A 17,627-nucleotide genomic window follows, 5' to 3' on the forward strand; every position below is an offset into this window, starting at 1 on the left:
CATAGCATCCGTCAAAAGAAGAAAAGAAATTTTTCACTAGCAGTGGATGCTATTGATTGCCATGAAAGCCATCCATGGCCCAACAGGAAGTTCAAAAAAGTGATACACATCTATGTTAAGATTCCCTGGAAAAACTGTGGATCCTGATTAGAACAAGAATGATATGGGTTGAGGAGTTAGATTAATCGTGTAAAATAGGGATTATACTATCTACTTCATTGTACTAGTGTGAAAACTTGATAAGTAAATAAATGAATAAGTAAATGAACAAATTGTATATTTATATATATGGATGTTGGAAGTAGAGACAATACTTGGGCCTATGTCCCAAATTAACCTTATACCAGCTAAGCATCTTTGAGCAAGTCACTTAACCTAAGTCTCAATTTCTGCAAATTGAAGTTAATCATCCTTTTCCTGCTACTGCAAATTTTCATGATAAGACCCTTCCTTATAAGGATGTTGTTAAGATAAAGTGTAAAATTCAACTCATAGCACTATTTGAAGCATGAAAATATAAGCAGTTTTCAAGGTAAAAACTAGATTATAAAACATCAAAGGAGAGGGAAAAACAAAACTGTTTGCTTAAGGTCTAATAATTCAAACTATCAAGGCAGGCATACATGTTATAAAAACCTTGGTTTCATTTATTAATTGAATTGTTTCTCAGTCACAAGATTTTCTCCTTTGTTTTGAAAAAAAAATGTACTTTTAAGTTATGCTGTATGCTACTTTAAAAATGGAAATTTAGTGCATGTCTTAGAACAAAACTTCAACCTTCTGTGCCCCAAAGAAATTCACCAATTCAACAAATCTTATTGCTGAAAGCGGAGGAGCTATGCAGGAAACACAGCAGCCATTATGCACCCATCAATAGCTCTTAGGCAGTCAAGGATAAAGTGAATCTACTCTAATGAGAGGGAGAATCTGGCCAGGCCACGAGGTCAACCCTGCTTCTCCTAGAGCAGAACACAGGCAGTGCAGCTTTACCTGGGCACAACAGAGATGGGCACAACACATGCCCAAAGCTGTCTATCTAAGCATGGTTAGCACACAAGGACTGTCCCATGAACTCAATTCTGTGTACTTTTTGTGAGATATCAGAAAAACTTTTTCATTAAGTGTGGCAAAGAGAATTTCCTCAATAAGTTTTCGTGCTGGTGGGCATTTAAAAAAACATCAAATTCCTTTCTACCATGTTGCTTGGGCACAGTTCTAAAAGCCTCCATTTAACCTTCTTCCAGAAATTGTACCTCTTCTTAGGAAGTGCCTTCTTATGATGCTAACAGGCTTCTGCATTCACTAATGGCTCTTATCTCATATGCTACATTCATGTTTAAGTTGATTTATATAGGCACACAATCTGAAAAACTCATGATCTAATATAGATGACTTGCCATTCAGATTTTTTCCCTATCACATTTGAAATTGAGAAAGAATTTAATTTACAGGGTCATCAAAATAGGAGAAGTAGAAAATGAGCACCAACAGAAAAACAAAAGAAAGGAAAGGGAAGAAAAATGGAAACTTCATCTCCTACCTCCTGAAATGTCCTGCTCTGGCTCCCCCTGTCATCTAGATATGCAGACAGCTTCCGAAGTGATGCTGCCACATGTACTCGGGATTCCATTTGGCTGCTGTGGCTCATGAGGGACAGAACAAGTCCAACTCCCAATATACAGCCGGTGCTTGAATGACAAAAAAGATGAGGAGTTAGATACAAGAAATCCATGACTGATCCTCACTTCCCATGGGAGTTTACAGTGCCTGAGGTGAGATGGCAGATTTTAATTCTTCTGCCTCATATGTAACTGTGTCCCATGATTCATGACAGGTATATTTACCTGTCCGTTCAACAGGAACTTTATATCAAAACAAGTATCCAAGATGCACTGGACAAACCACAAAAAAGACCACAAAACGGCCTGATTTAACCCCTACAATGAGGAGAGGAGAAGGCATAAAACACCTATCTATTTCTGTCCTGACAGAAATGATGTAGCCCTTTCTCCATCTGTCTATGTTGAGCATGCAATAATGATCTGCATAAGGACAGAAAAGACTAGATTTCAAACTATGAGCTGAGGACATCTGACTGACAACGGGAAATCAGTGCAAGGCATGATTAGGAGGTACTGCTAGTGCTCCATGTTTCCTAGTCAACTTCAACAAGTGGAATTTCTTTCTTAAAGAAACTGCGTATTCATCTGTGCACAATGACATTAATCCTTCTCTCCCCTCTGATCTCTCAGAGTACCACTGGGTCAGAATAGAAAATGGACAAATGACAGGCTTGTCAAAAGTTATACCATGTGACAATTCAATTGGAATCTGGGCCTTTGTGCCCCATTTCTTCTGAAAGAATACATACTATTTAAAGAAAAGAACTGTTCTCTCAGAAAACTTCAAGCTAGTATGATAACATAATGCAGCTTGTGACAATTTTTTGCTTTTTAAAGTTTTTGTTGTCATTGTTGCTGTTGAACTGGAGGAAATACTGAGTTTTTCAGATATCATCCTGGCTCTGGTTTGCCTTGCCTCTTGTCATAGTATCTGTCACTTAAGAATACATTCCAGGGCATTTCTCCAATACTATATTTCAATGTCCATATGTTATGTCATTTTTTTCTCTTAAATACTGTTTACACCCTTAGCTGGCATCAAGAAACTAATTATTTTATAAATAGAGTAGTTACTCCCCCACCACCTCTATGAAAGCAGAGCATCCTCATCTGATAGTAGACACCCAAAAGGATGGACAGACTTTCGGATTTGCTCAAGGTCACACACAGAGTTTCCAATAGAACATGACCAGAACTAGAGGACTTTGGGTCCCAGCCTTCTGCTCCACCTGCTGAGCCCGAGGCCCTTCTCAGTGCCCAACATAACACCATGATGGGATGCCCATGAGAAGGCAGCATGAAGTGTGTTTTTCATGTTTCCATTGCATAACAATCTGGCACTAAGAAGTCTTTGTAAAGAAGCTGCTGCAGTAATCGTCCATCATTAGTCAAGCAGAACTGCTGTCACAGCTTACAGGAACTTAACAAGCTCCACTGGCACAACGCATTTCCAACCAGTTAAATCAACATCTAACATCCGAGCACCGCATGCCTTGAGACAAATTGCACTTCTGAAGGAAAGACTACTTCTTGATTAGAATGGATTTAAAGTCTTTGTTTTAATTTAGAATCTACAGGCAAGTTTTTTTTCTTTTAGCTACCTTTCTATATTGATGTATTTAAACATTCGAAAAAATTAGACCAAAGATAGAATTAGAAAGAATTTGGTTAATATTTTTGACTGGTGCCTTCCCTTTGGCTATGCAATTGCTACTTATGTATAAGATTTCAAATGTTATGTCCTCAGGGATACCTTCCCTGGTCCAGTGGGAAACCTCTGTCATATTCTCCCACAGCACCCTATACTTCCACAATTTTATTTAATTTTTTAATTTTTTTTTGTTTTTTTCTTTTGTTTAGCGTTACTTCCACAATTTTAAATGTAAGTTCTGATAAGGATTACTTTGGGGATTGATTTCTATCCCTCTCAAACCAGCAAGTCCCATAAGGGAGGGCACTCTTTCTGTTTTTCCTCACTACAGTATCTATGATATACAGCTTGATGCATGCAGGAGCTGAACCAATACTTACTGCGTGCTGAAGAAGTGACCGAAGTGAAGCCTTTTAAGAGGCTAGAGTACACAGAAGAACTACAGGGGGTAGAAAGGAACCAACAACAATAAAGTCATGCAAGACCTACTACCTTCAACCAAACATAGGTATCAGGTCTTGCGTGACTTCATTGTTGTTGTTTCCGTTTTACCTTATGAGTGATAAAATGCACTGAACATGTCATCTACGTATTTTTTATTTATTAGCATATTATAGTTGTGCCGTGGGTAGATTGTGACATTTATAAAAGTGCTTACAATATATCTTAGTTAGATTCACCCCCCCTTTCTCTTTAATTCTCCCTCCTCCCTTTTTAGAACAGTTTCAACAGGTCTCATTGTTCCAGTTTCACACATGAATACATAGTACTTCCACCATATTCATCCTCCTTCACCCTTTCTTTATCCCTTCCCCGCTTCTACTGGTACCTTTCTTAAGAAAGATGGATGTGACATTTGTGTGGAGAGAGGATTTCTCTCAAAGCTCACTAGTGTAAGAACTGGGATTCATCTTCTCAATAAACAGGCAACTATCTAGGTCTTGCTTTCTGAGGTATACTGGATTTAACAAAAATATCTGTACTCCAGCATCTCAAGGTACAAAGATACAAAGATACAAAGGTTTAAAAAAAAGACATCGGATTTTCTAGCTCACATTTGCCTAAAAATTATCACAGCAACTGCCATTATTTTTAGGCAAGGTTATAACTCTATTCGTGGCTACAATGTTAATTATTTGCCTGCTGTAATATATAAACATATAACCTAATTATGTACATGCATGTGGCATTGTAAATATGTTAGAGTGACATCTGTAGTTAGTAGAGTTTCCTCAGCTCATATCTTGAAATTTAGTCTTTTTTTTTCTTGTGTGGATAATCAAATGGCCTTCTCAATAGTTTCCTTCTACTTTTTCTCAGTTTTCCAGTATGTACGTAGAAGGTTTTCTTAAGCCTTTATTCCTCTTCAGTTCTACATCTTCTCCATTTTAATGTGTTTATTTTTGTCCTAAATCTTAAAGATTATCCCAGGTGATTAGCTCACCATTTCCCCACATTTACCACATTTTAGGTTCTTTTTGATATGTCTGCCAGCTCTAAGAGAAGAATAACTTGGGCAAAGGTAGATTTCACACCTTTCTGTGCACTACAAACGAGGAGTTAAAGTGTTGGTCTCTCAGAAAGATGAAATAGAAACATATTAAGATACTAAGTATAAAACTGAACCTTTGGAATTGTTAGTATAAATACCCTATAGGAATGCTAACAAATGATAAAGACAATTTGAGTTTTAAAATTCTACATCCTATTATGTCATAATTTATTTGACTCTCTATCAGAGTATATTAAAATATCACTGGTGAAAAGAAATCCTAAAAAGCTATGCAATTCTGATATTTGTGCTGTTATATCAACTGAGATATACGGACATATTTTCTAAACTAACCAGGATGAATCTTGAATCCTCTAGCTCATTGTTGGCAATGCTGAAGATTAAGTACAGGAGGCCATCTAATAATTAGTTCTAATAACAGTTAACATTTGTATAGCAATTTTCCCTTTACAAAACACTATGCAAATGTTATTGCATTTATAAAAGCTCAATAGTAATTAACCAAAGCTCAGGTCTTTGATGGATAGAGCATAGGACAGTCAGGTCTGTGAGAATTTTAATACCAAGCCCACTACCACTAGATGGCAGCAAAATGTTAGTGATAGGACCACACACTGGCCAGCCCAGGTGCTGAGCTAGCTCAGTAGGGATACATCCCCTACATCAGGGAAGCCTGGTGAATTTGCTTTGGGTGAATTCTATCACTTGAGGTAGCACACTCTCAGCTCTATTAACCACCTCCTACTAATGCTCCCACTATTTTCCACTATTTCACTGAAAGAGGACTGTCCCAAGCTCCTGCTTTCAGGACCAGACCTAGTTAGAAAAGCAGTCTCTTTTTTTTTTTTTAATGACAGGCAAAACTTGCACAACAGAAAAAAATAAATAAATAAAACACCATACTGTCAAGCATCAACTTGTTTTCTTTCTACTGAAATGTGATGACCAGCAGGGCCCAGTGGTTCAGGCCTGCAACCCTAGCTACTTGGCAGGCTTAGATAAGGAGGATAAAGGTTCCAGTCCAGCCAAGGAAAAAACTTAGCAAGACCCCATCTCATCAAACATGTGGTGATACCTGTAATCCCAGCTGCAGGGAGGCATAGATAGGAAGATCGCAGTACCAAGTCAGGCAGTGTGAAAAGCACAAAACCCTACTTGAAAAATAACCTAAAGCAAAAAAGACTGGTGGCATGGCTCAAATGGCAAAGCAAAGTAAGGCCCTGAGTTCAAACCACAGTAACACACATACACACATACACACATACAAATGTGTTCTCCAAACTGTACATCTACAGTGCATCAAGAATGAGAAAATACTAAACCTTATTGACTACAGGAATAACAAAAACTTGAAGAGGATAAAGTAAGGGCTTCTTGAAAGCCCTGAGCTTTTTAATTGGGCTTTGAGAGACAAGGAAATTTTCACTAAATGGACTGGAAGTTTCTGATGACCCAACTCTACTCTCCTCCAATGCGGGTTCTCAATGGTGTCAATATTTCAGAAAGCCTAACAAAACCACATTTTTTACCCCCACAATTCATATAGGTTAACTGAAACATTTAATGTGTAGCTAAATGTGTATATTTAGTACAATTTTTAAAAATATTCTTTTTGGATTATTTTTCTTTTTTATTAACTGCTAGAATGAGAAAATAAGTTTAAAAGTTTAGTTTAAAAGACAAAATCTTTAAAAAGCATGAAATCTGGGAGGGGGGAAAGGACCCATTATTGTTAAACAGGTTGAGAACCATGGCATAACAAGTATTTGTTTCTATTTTAATACCTCTGTCAATGGATTTACAGGGAAATATAAATCATCAAAGACTCTCTTGACCCAATCAAATTCCAATGATTTCAACAGATCCTGAAAAAGGTTAAGTCATACATCTAGGTCCCCAGATATATGCCTCATATGATAACTGAAAGACAAAACTAAGGTTTTAGTAATATAAAGACTAAACTATAAAATGATATTTGTTGCTCTGTATTTGAGCAAACTGCCTATTGCTGAAATAGGTTTTCAAAACAAGTAAGCAGTAACTGCATGTTTTTAAAAAATGATTACTGCTGAAAACTCTGCAAAAGAATTCAAGACCAGAGCCCACAAATATTTCACATAGTATGCAAGATTTACGGCAGAGTAGCAACCAATCCCTAAGTATCTACTAGCGAGGAAATGGGAACAACATACTTGTATTCAAGACTAGCATCGAAGCAGCAGTTTTCCAGGGCATCCAAAGACTTCATCAGAAGAAGGTTCATCTGTTTACCAGATATATCACTACATAACAAACCAAGGATGGGAAATAAATCATTAGTAACCATCAACTGTTCAAAATACATAGTAGAAAGAAATTTCCTATTAACATTTTACTGACAATGCTAGCATTTCATTATTAAAAACAAAAATAATAATATTGGTAACTCACAGATGCTTATTTTCTAGATAAAGAAACTGAGTTAGAGAACTTATTCAGTAATTAGGTTTCTGAAGAGTATAACGACTTATAAGCCAATAAATTCTAAAACTCCTTCTTCTAGTTTTTCTCAGCATATTCAAAATTTAAATCACTAAGAAATAAAACCAAAGTTAAAATTCCAAACATTTCTAAGAATGCAAAAGAGATTTTTCTGCAAAATATTTAATAACTTATTAAGTGATATGGTCATAATCATTTCTAACCTCTCTCTTGCAAAGATTGTCACTTTTGTCTTAATTATATAGGTTATAAATTATATTCCTTTACTTACATATTAAAGAGGTAAAAATGATAGCCCTCTATTTTATGCTTTTATGGAATAATTAGCTTTTGCAATTGGCTTAGTGAGAAAGAAGATCTTCAGTTGCAAAGTACAAATTAAAAGGTAGCTTGATAGCTGTTTCTACAGCCAGAATTGTGGCTTCTTCATTGACACTTTGTCATCCAGAGATCCCCATGTCTCAGCCTGTATGCTGCTGCCTCAGATTGCACTAGATGGAAGGCAGCCCCAGGAATGCTAGCTTCTCAAGCCAAGGCAAAAGCAAGGCCACCCAAGATGAAGGATTATTTTTGCCATTAAAGAAACACACACACACACACACATACATTTAATGGCTTTAACTAAATAAGTCCTATTGGAGTTCTTCTCTGGAATAAGATATTCTTAAATATCTAAATAAATGCCAAAAAGATCATACTTGTACCTTCTGGGAGTTATGACAGAAGCAAAAAGCTTACGATAATATACTTTCCTGATATTAGAATGTAAATTCGGAAGGCTTTGGCAAAAAATAAATAAAAAAAGATCGATTGTCATAATTCACTTCTACAAGGTGATTTTTCACTCTCTGAGAACCAATATCCTGCCCTAATTCTGTTCCCATTAAAGGGTCATTTTGGGCCATTTGTTTGATATTATTGATTGTTTAGAGTCAATAGCCATCAAAACACTTACCTTTACTTTAGCAAAAAAAAACAGACACTTTCTCCAAAGCTGTCATTTTCTGGTGACCCTGTAATTACCTAGTAAAAGATCTATTAGTACATAAATGCCATATTCCTGTGCTTCAAAAAACTGGGAAGGTGAGAGCCATGAATAATTATATCAGTGACTGCATTACTAATTATACACAGGGCTGAAGAAGAAGAAAGCTACAAAACACAGGAATATTAGGCAACTTTAAAATCTGTAGTTATTCTGAGGTACTGAGTCATGAAAAAAGCTTCCTGGTGTCTTTGCCCAGAATTTTTTGTGGTACAAATTCAAATAAGATAGAAGTAGAAGAAAATCCAGGAAAGAGGGACAAGTGTGCTGGGGGAAGTCACCATGGGATTTTTTTCTAGGCAGCATGATTAAATTAAAACACAAATATAAGCTTGTCAGGCCTAAAACCAGCAGCTTCTCATTCTAAGTTAATGATGAAGAGAGTCAGGGCCAGGTTGGGATGAAATGAGCTGCCTAGAATTAAACTGCCAGCACTGACTCTTAGTTGTATAATACGTCACTTGAAAAAATACCGAAGAGGGAGCCTGAGCACAGATGGTAAGGAGACTGCCATTTGTAGCACAGTAACAAAGGGGGGAAACTCACTTTGAAGTCTAAGTCTTTAAAAACACTTTCTGTTCTACCACACATGAGATATGTAAAAGTTAATTCCCATATAAGGAGCATTTTTTTTTGTTTCCATCCAGAGCAGGCCTATATGCACTAATGCTAGTGAGCAGAACAAAATGAATATTCTGGGAATGATGCATTTATGATTGCAGAGTCTGAGCCGGTCATCTCAATCATCTGACAGATGTTTTCAGGAGCTGAAAATGATCATCTGAAACATACCATTTCCCCAGATCAATAGCAATTCCCATAAAAGTTTCACATATCAGTGTTTGTACAAAGTGATATAAGTTACAAACTTAACCACCAGCTTCAAACTGCAACCTACAAAAGGCATAATTTCATCCAGCTTCTTCACACTAACACCAGTTTTTGCTTTCAGACCACTAATTTCTGCCATGAGGGGAGTTTAGATATCTAACATCACAGTGGGATGTCTCCCCATTATCCTATTTCTAACACAGGAAAATGGGGTTAAATTCCAAGTCAATCAAATATATCAAATATATATTATATATATATATATATATATAAATATATATGATAACCAAACATTCATGTTGGATCACACTATAATCAATCTGGATAAGTAAGATGCTAAGGTTTGTTATAAAGAAGAATAAACAGTATGAACAACAAAACTAAAATAGATTTATGCAAAAGAAAGCTTTTCCATTTAGTGGAATTTTCTACCTGGGTCTTTGATATTCTATTAGCTCCACTCAAGGATAAAGTCCAAAAACAAGTAATCAAACTGAATAAAGTACATAGTATAATATGAGCAGATTAAGACTCTTTAAGGATTATTAAAATGTAGCCAGGGCACAGGATAAAAGCAATATTTAAAGCTGGGTACATGCAGTTCTCAGGTGACCCAGTGACTCCCAACAAGCCTTGGGTACAAGAGATGCCCAAATCCTTTCCTTCCATTTTACAATGATATCAACTACGAAAATCCCAGCAATTATTTTCATGCATACAAATGAGAAAAAAAGCTCTTCTTTACTTATAGTACTGTAAGATTAGACTTTTGTTCATACCTATTATACAAATGTACTCAAGGCTTTCATCTAAGCATGAAATGATTTTCAAGTAATTAATCACTTGAATATCAACCATTCAAATACATGAATGTCTACATGATGGTATTTTAGACAGACAGATTCACCCATAAAGGAGAATAAGATGGGATCAACTTTCTTATCTTAAAGAGTTTCACAACCACATATTTCTCAGATACAACGTATGGAGTGTGTGTGTAAAGATGCAAAATCCTTCACAAACCACAAAGAGGAAAAGCAGGAATATTTTAATAAACCGTACCTGAGTTTCTCCTCACACAGGCGTGAGAGAAACATCCCCAAAGCAAGGCCCATGTGGATTTGCACGGCTTGAGAGTCATCAGCACTTGGTTTCCCAGGTAACCTGGCAGTCAGCATGTTCAGGATTTCCTCAACCTTCTCTTTGCAAGAGATAATGAAAACTGGCACAAGGAGAGACAAAGCCGTGGCGGCAGCAGAACGGGCAATGGCACTAGCTGTGTTTTCACCAGAATAGGATTTCTAGAGCATGCCAAAAAAAAAGAAAACGGGGTTAGCCTTTTGTTTAAAACATGAAGGAGGCATACCTGTTACAAAAGCTATGGACAACAATATAAGCTTCTCTAAATCTGCTTCCACAGCCCCCTCAAACTAAATGTGTTTCCTAGTTTTGTTTTCCCTTGATGAAACAATTTGCTACTAAATAGCCAATTAACTACTAATGTCCTTTTAAATTTGAAAAAGAAAATAAGTATCTTATGTTTAAAGGTTATGAATTCTCTTACTTCAAAGACTGAAAGAATTTCAGTGTTTTTAAAAGCTCACATATATATATATATATATATATATATATAGAGAGAGAGAGAGAGAGAGAGAGAGAGAGAGAGAGAGAGAGAAATAAGTGAAACTACCTGAACCTCAACAAGCCACCAAGCTACATTATAAATGTCCAGAAAGGAGTTTTCCAGGAAAGAAAGGAAAAGGGGCTTAAGTTTAATATAGAGAAACAAGTGCAAGTTTAGCACAAAGATCTACTGGCACATTTCCCAAAATTTTTGGTGGGAACACTTCCCAATAGATGGATTATTTCCTACAGGGGGTTAATTCTTTTTAATTAAAAAGGAAGTTGAAATCCTAAAAGCCTCTAGTTACAAAGCAATAACCAGCTATTCAAAATGAAATGGAGAGCTCTATATACTACTTCCTATATATAATTATGGGAAAAGAGATGAATAACAATCCTAGTAAAATGACAGGGCAGCTGAACATGAACAGCTTCTATAAGAATCCCATGTTAGAGAGCTCAAGTAGTACTCTATGTACATCCATACATGGGTCTCATGTGAAGACGAAAGCCTGTTTATCATTCCTCACTATTATCCATTTTAATCTTCAGACACAGCATAAAGATGGCAGCCCTGGCAATCAGAGCACACTAAAATGTGTTTTTAATCCCATGCCTACACACTCTCGAAACTCTAGTATTTTAAGGATAAAAATCAAGCATGTACTAAGTTACACTCTAAGTTAATACAGCACTCTCTAAATGAGAATGTTACTCAAAATGATTCTGCTGCAGGGATACAGGAAGCGACTTTTGAAACAGAGCTTTGAAAACTGTACTAATGTAAATCACGAAGGTAAGAAGAAACTGAGCTGGCTAGTGAAGAGGTTTTCTTACTGGTTTGCAAGCACAAAGAAGAATTATGAGAAATGTCACACAATGTCCTATTCCCATGAATGTCTGAACTGAATAGCTACTGCAAAGACTTCATAGAAGCTTCTAAACAAGTTAAGCAAATCAGCATAAAGAAATTACTTCTTTGAGCAAAATCTACTTCTAATTTGATTCTACATTATCTGGTAAGTAATTTTTTTGTTCTCAAATATGGCTAAAAATCTAACATTTAGACTCTATGTCTCAGATGAATACATACCAGTCCTCCCACAGCAGGAAGATAGAAGCACACACAATGTACAGAGAAGACCACAGGCAAAGGATTTCAGGCTAAATTTGTTATTTTAGCAACAGTTCAGGACCTGGGCTATATTTTTATTCAAGTCAACTATAATCCTCTGCCACTCAGCTGACTGTCCCATGATCACTATAATTCCCTAAGCAATGGATACTGATAGGATAGAACCAAAATAATTCTGTACACATGTAGAAATAAAACACATGCTACAACCAATAAAAGGAAAATTAAAGAAAAAAGTATGTATTCAGTTTCTTCAAGTATCAGAATACAAGCATGAAGACAGAAAATGACTGTGGGTAACAGGTGCACTTTTATGACCAGAAACATTACTTTGCATTTAGAGTATTTCACTATTTTCAAAACACTTTTACATGGCTTAAATATACTGATTCTCATAGCCTTTAAGAAAGTCGGCAAAGCATTGTTTATTACTTTTGTTTCATCAGTAAAGAAAGCAAGAGTTGAATGTTAAGTCAACGGCCACGAAACTAGTAAAGATCAGACGTAGGGCTTCAAAAATTGAAGAGAATATTATTCAACTCTCACCTTTTATAAATAAGAACAATAAGGTCCAAAGAGATTAAGAGAATTACTCATGACCTATTACACATATCCTAAAATGGACCGATTATGACTTGAAACTCTGAGTAACTACAATTTCAGCTAATGATTATTCTACTATTAACTGCAGTTCATGACCCTGACTACAAATCAGAAAAATCTAGAGTTTTCAAACTGCTGATTCCCAGGGCACATCCCAGAACATCAAGTTAGGGGTGGAGCCTACAAGTCATGTAGGTTTCCCAGATAACTAACTTACAACCAGAGCTGAAAATGAGAATTCCTTGAGAACAACTGGAGTTAGAACTGGCAACCCTCAGCTTTTCTGACATATATATATATGTATATATATATGTGTGTGTGTGTATATATATATATATATATATATTTTTTTTTTTTTTTTTTAAATTTTTGGCAGTGCAGGGGTTTAACTCAGGAACTTGCACTTGCTATTCAGGTACTAGACCCCTTGAGCTACTCTACCAGCTCTTTTTGCATTGATTATTTTTGAGATGGGGAAGTCTTGCTTTATACCCAGACCAGCTGGGACCTATTTGTGCTTCTCCATGTAGCTGGGATGACAAGCATGTGCCACTGCACCCAGCCACTGGTTTAGATGGTGGTCTCACCAACTTTTTGCCTGGGCTGACATTGAACCACAGTCTTCTTGATCTCTGCCTCACAAGTATTAGGATTACAGGTTTGAGTCATCACATTTGGCCTTTCTGGTCATTTTTTATTTCTCACACTTACATGATAAAAGCAGGAGAAGAGTTGTCCTCTGGTTTGGTAATGGTTATCCACAATGACTAGGAGAGTATCAAGCACCATGGAAACCCACTCTTTCATTGGAAGGAAATTAGGTTGAGCCTACAGATGAATAACAACATGAAATAATAACAGAAAAAAGAAAATAAGTCTAAACATGGTTTTGACACCCAGAGTACAACCCCCTTTTGTATTAAACACTAAAAAGCTATTACCAAAAAGGAAACTTCATCTGCTTGGATTATACAAGATGAACAGATATTTGACAAAAAGCACATTCTTACCTATGCCCCAATAAGAGTAAGATTTATTTTTTATACAAGATGTAGCAGAAGTGGGATAGGAGCTACAAAACAACACATCCAAAACCCAACAGCTCTCCTCTATTCAATGAATTATGGTGGCAATAATGTGATAGAGAGAAAGAGAGAGAGAGAGAGAGAGATGCAAAGAAAACAATTTAAATTCTCTCACTTTTATACTTGCCATTTCACAAAGGAGGCAATCAGCCTACAATAGTTTGATCAACTCTAGTATTTTTGTTTACCATTATCATATAGTTATCCTTTAAGAAAACCTAGCTGACTGAGAAATTCTAACTCCATTCATTAAACAGAAAACTTGGTTATAAAAATCATTCATCCCACAGGTGTCAATTGCATTTAGTAATTCACATGGTACTCAATAGTGAGTATCTCCTTGGAATTTAGTTTCTTGAATCAAACAAGGCCTTCATCTTAAGATTTTTAGCTGTTTGTCACATACTTATTTGAATGAAGTTTGACAAATTTCAACTTCAATCAAATAATGAGATCATGAGTTTGTATTGAGCAAAGCAAAGTTATCAAGAATAAAATCAAGCCCTGTCTTTAGGCTGAATGGTTTGAAGTGTACAGAGTGGAAGTGTGTATGGGGATGCGGGGAGAGGGGGGTGGGGGGGTGGGGGGGGTGGCAGTAAAGAAGAACAAGAGAGCCTAGAACTCAATCTTTAATGCACGCCCCCAGTTATTACAGGGCTAATTAACTGTACAACTGTTAATTCAGCATAATTAACACCACAATGAAGAGATCACAGGAAAGGACCTTAACTTTTTTAGGTTGTAAATCTCTTTGGCAGGTGGCCTCTGATAATGCAGGCCATGGCTCTTTCAAGGAAATGAAATGCATCCTCTAAAATTTTTTAATCTTTCTCATCATTAAAATAAGACTCTGGGTTCAAAGCTAAATATTCTTATGCTAACTAATGATACTTTTATCATTCATAGAACAATCTCCTCTATGTGTAAAGTACACTTGCAGCTCTTGTCCATACTGCCTATTCTCTTGCTTATTGGTAATAGCACCCTGCAGGAAATTCCAACTTTGAATATGAAGATTGCTTAAATTCTCAATGAAGCAGCCTGTCCTACTCTATCCAAGGGGTGGACATAGGACATAGTGTCTCTAAATTTTAAGTGGTTGGTTCAAGGACAATGAATGATTGGAGTTTATCTACCCAAATGGGGTGGTCTCCTGAGATATTTCATTAATATCTGTAAAATGGACTCCCTAACTACCTTGTTCCTGCTATCCCAAGACTCAGCCTTTAAAGCTTTTAAGCTTCTGGATTACATATCCTTCCAGTTCCTTTTTTATTTAAATAAGTCAGAGTTGATTTCTTTGTAGCCAAAAATACCATGAAGTGAGAGTATGAATAGCCCATGAGTCTCTAAGACAGAGACAGGCTGAATAATGCTGAATAAAGTCTCAACTTCCAGAGCAAGCTGTGATAAAGTAGATGCACATGCTAAACATAGTCATGATTTGAGAAATTTGTATTTGCCAGCTGCTGTGTGTTACATGTACTAATTCATTTAATGCTTGCTATAGTGCAATTTGGTAAGTATCGCTATCCCCATTTTACAGATGGGGAAACAGGCTCTGAAAGAGATTACTAGAAATAGGCCAGTGAGCTAATGAGTTGAAGCAGTAAGATTTAAACATAGGACTCTCTTATTCCAAAGCCCATGCTTTTTAACCACTCAGCTACTTCATCTCCAGATAATAGGAGCTACCAGATAATGGAGCTTTCAATAAGAACAAATCTGTGCCTTTTTATTTTGACAGATATGAATTATCTGAGAAAGTACATTGGAAATGAACATTGGCTAGCTTGCCACATGTTTAATTAAGAAATAAATGGCGTGCAAAAATGAATAGGCACTTTATCCTTGACATCTACAATTAAAATGCAAAGTACATTTTTTTCAATCTGTAAACACTGCTTATTTATCATTTTTGACAGCATTGTTCACTTTCAGTAAGCCTAGTTAACCTCCTAAGATTGGTTACCACTGATGTAATCACAAAAAGACAACCCCTGTTGCATAAAATTGGCACCTTCAAATGGAAATGACCACTTAACTGTGATGGAGAAGGCAAAACAGAAAAGCAGCAAACAAAAGTCAGGAAGACAGTGTGAAGGCTCATCAAGTAGCAGAAATTGGGTGCTGCACTCACAGAATTTAATCTTGTAAATCTAGGGCCAGCTCATCAAAAACCAGGCTTAAAGAGACATGACTAACGCCCACCTAGCTTAAATCACCGTAACTCACCTCCAGGACCCCATCAGAGTCTGAGGAGAGGCTGGCTTCATGTTTGGATACGATGACGGCAAGGCTGCTTAGGGCTAACAGCGCATTGCCTTTGACCACTGGACTCTCCCTGTTTTAAAAGAAAAAGATTTCAAGAGAGGACTTAGGGGCATTAACCAAGAGAAGGGAAGACGCTATCATGGGAGGACAGAAGAGATGAAAAGCACTTCTATTCCTGCACAAAGCTCATAAATGTAAATATGCTTGTTCCAGATGTCAATTTCTCTCCTTATAATAGTGCTGATTTGTAACTCTTCTTACCAATGTATGATCACAGTGACTTTCTACAACTTAAAGATTCAAGCTCATATTTCTAATTTCTGCCTTCCAAAAAATTTTATTCCACTGTTCGACTTGGCAGTTCCCAAGCTATCTTCTTCTATGTCATCTTTGGCCAATTTAATTCTATCGATTTGTTCTGAAAACACAACCAAGGACCTTTACGTGAATAAGCCCAGAAGATTGGAATGGCCTCTGGCTTTTCTGAAGCACTGGTATGTGGAACCAGCTTCTTGTGAACCACTTCAGACAGCATTTTCCTTACACGTTGACACATGGCAGCTTCCCTCAGTCATTACTATCATCTCCTTCTTTGTCTTAGCATGCCAAAGCCAGCAACTTTAAAGACACTTTGTGATACAATTTGAAGATTCCAAGTAAGATACAAAAAGAAAAACTTGTTTACAGACTATTTGGATCATGTTATATCACCTAAATTATTAGTTTTCTAATATTAGTAACAAAAATTTTATCTTTGACTTCAGAATCAAGATAACTAAATATTTTTCATATATATTTAGCACTTGACAATGTGCACTTAGTATTATTCTACAATCCCACATTGATCCTATAAAAGAAAGTAACAAATGAGACTCTAACAAGTTCTTGTTGGCTTGTCAATTGTCATAATGGAGCTCAGGCAACTGAGCATCCATCCAAAGACTTCTGTTCTCAGGCTTATGATTGTGCATCACCATAAATACAGAGAATGTTCCCTAAAACCTACTCTTGAGAACTGAACTGGAGTTCATTATATGCCTTCAAGAACCACTCTCTGCTTATTCCAGTGCAGGACTAGGATATAAACCTGGGATGGGGAGGATTTTTGGTCCTGCTCCTGTGCAAGCATTGTACCTTCATCCAGATCCAATCCACAGACACAGCCGAACAGGTGAGCCCATGGGTGTTAAAATGTTACTGTGCACATGTGTTCATATCTATTTATTAAGAATGGGATTCTGGACCTGCCATTATAAAGTCCTTCCATTCATCTATTCAACTGCCCTTTCCCTCTCTCCCTCTAACCTTAGGGTGGTTCAACTCAATGAAAATCTGCTCTTCATGCTTGCTCATCTTGTTCAATCTTCTTTAGTTCATTCTTCTGTGAGGTCTGTCATAAGCTAGTAAGAAATCAACACTCATATTGAGGATGAATGGGAGAGAAAATTGGAAGGAAGCCTTGAGGTCTAAGAAGACAGTTCCAACCTAGATTTTGGGTTACTGAGTATTTATTTAGCTATAATAAAATGCCATGAAGCATGGTAGGATTTAGACCATAAAATTATTTCACAAAAGCAAAACTAAATACTTATCTTTAATACAGGTTGAGCAATGATGCTCAAAATATCTCACATTTTGGAGGATTGTGAATTGTGGATTTTTAGATTAGGGAGGCTAAGTTGGCAAAGCCTATATAATATTTCAAAAATTGAAAAGCACTAAGATCTGAAGTACTTCTGGTCTCAAGCATTTTGGATTAGGAGT

General features: G+C 36.5%; 1 protein-coding gene across 5 annotated transcripts in view; it reads right to left on the bottom strand.

Moving 5' to 3' along the window:
* The window catches only part of Focad (focadhesin), a 285,307-nt gene that overhangs the window by 39,934 nt on the left and 227,746 nt on the right, over positions 1-17,627 (bottom strand). For all 5 annotated transcript variants that reach the window (XM_074051714.1, XM_074051713.1, XM_074051711.1 and 2 more), the window contains 5 exons: positions 15,825-15,933; positions 13,216-13,332; positions 10,206-10,444; positions 6,979-7,068; positions 1,541-1,688 (listed from right to left, as the gene is read on the bottom strand). In XM_074051714.1, coding sequence (XP_073907815.1) covers positions 1,541-1,688; positions 6,979-7,068; positions 10,206-10,444; positions 13,216-13,332; positions 15,825-15,933 — 703 coding nt within the window. The remainder of the gene's footprint in view (positions 1-1,540; positions 1,689-6,978; positions 7,069-10,205; positions 10,445-13,215; positions 13,333-15,824; positions 15,934-17,627) is intronic.

This window comes from Castor canadensis, chromosome 13 (assembly GCF_047511655.1).
Source record: "Castor canadensis chromosome 13, mCasCan1.hap1v2, whole genome shotgun sequence".
In the NCBI taxonomy this organism is placed as follows: domain Eukaryota; kingdom Metazoa; phylum Chordata; class Mammalia; order Rodentia; family Castoridae; genus Castor; species Castor canadensis.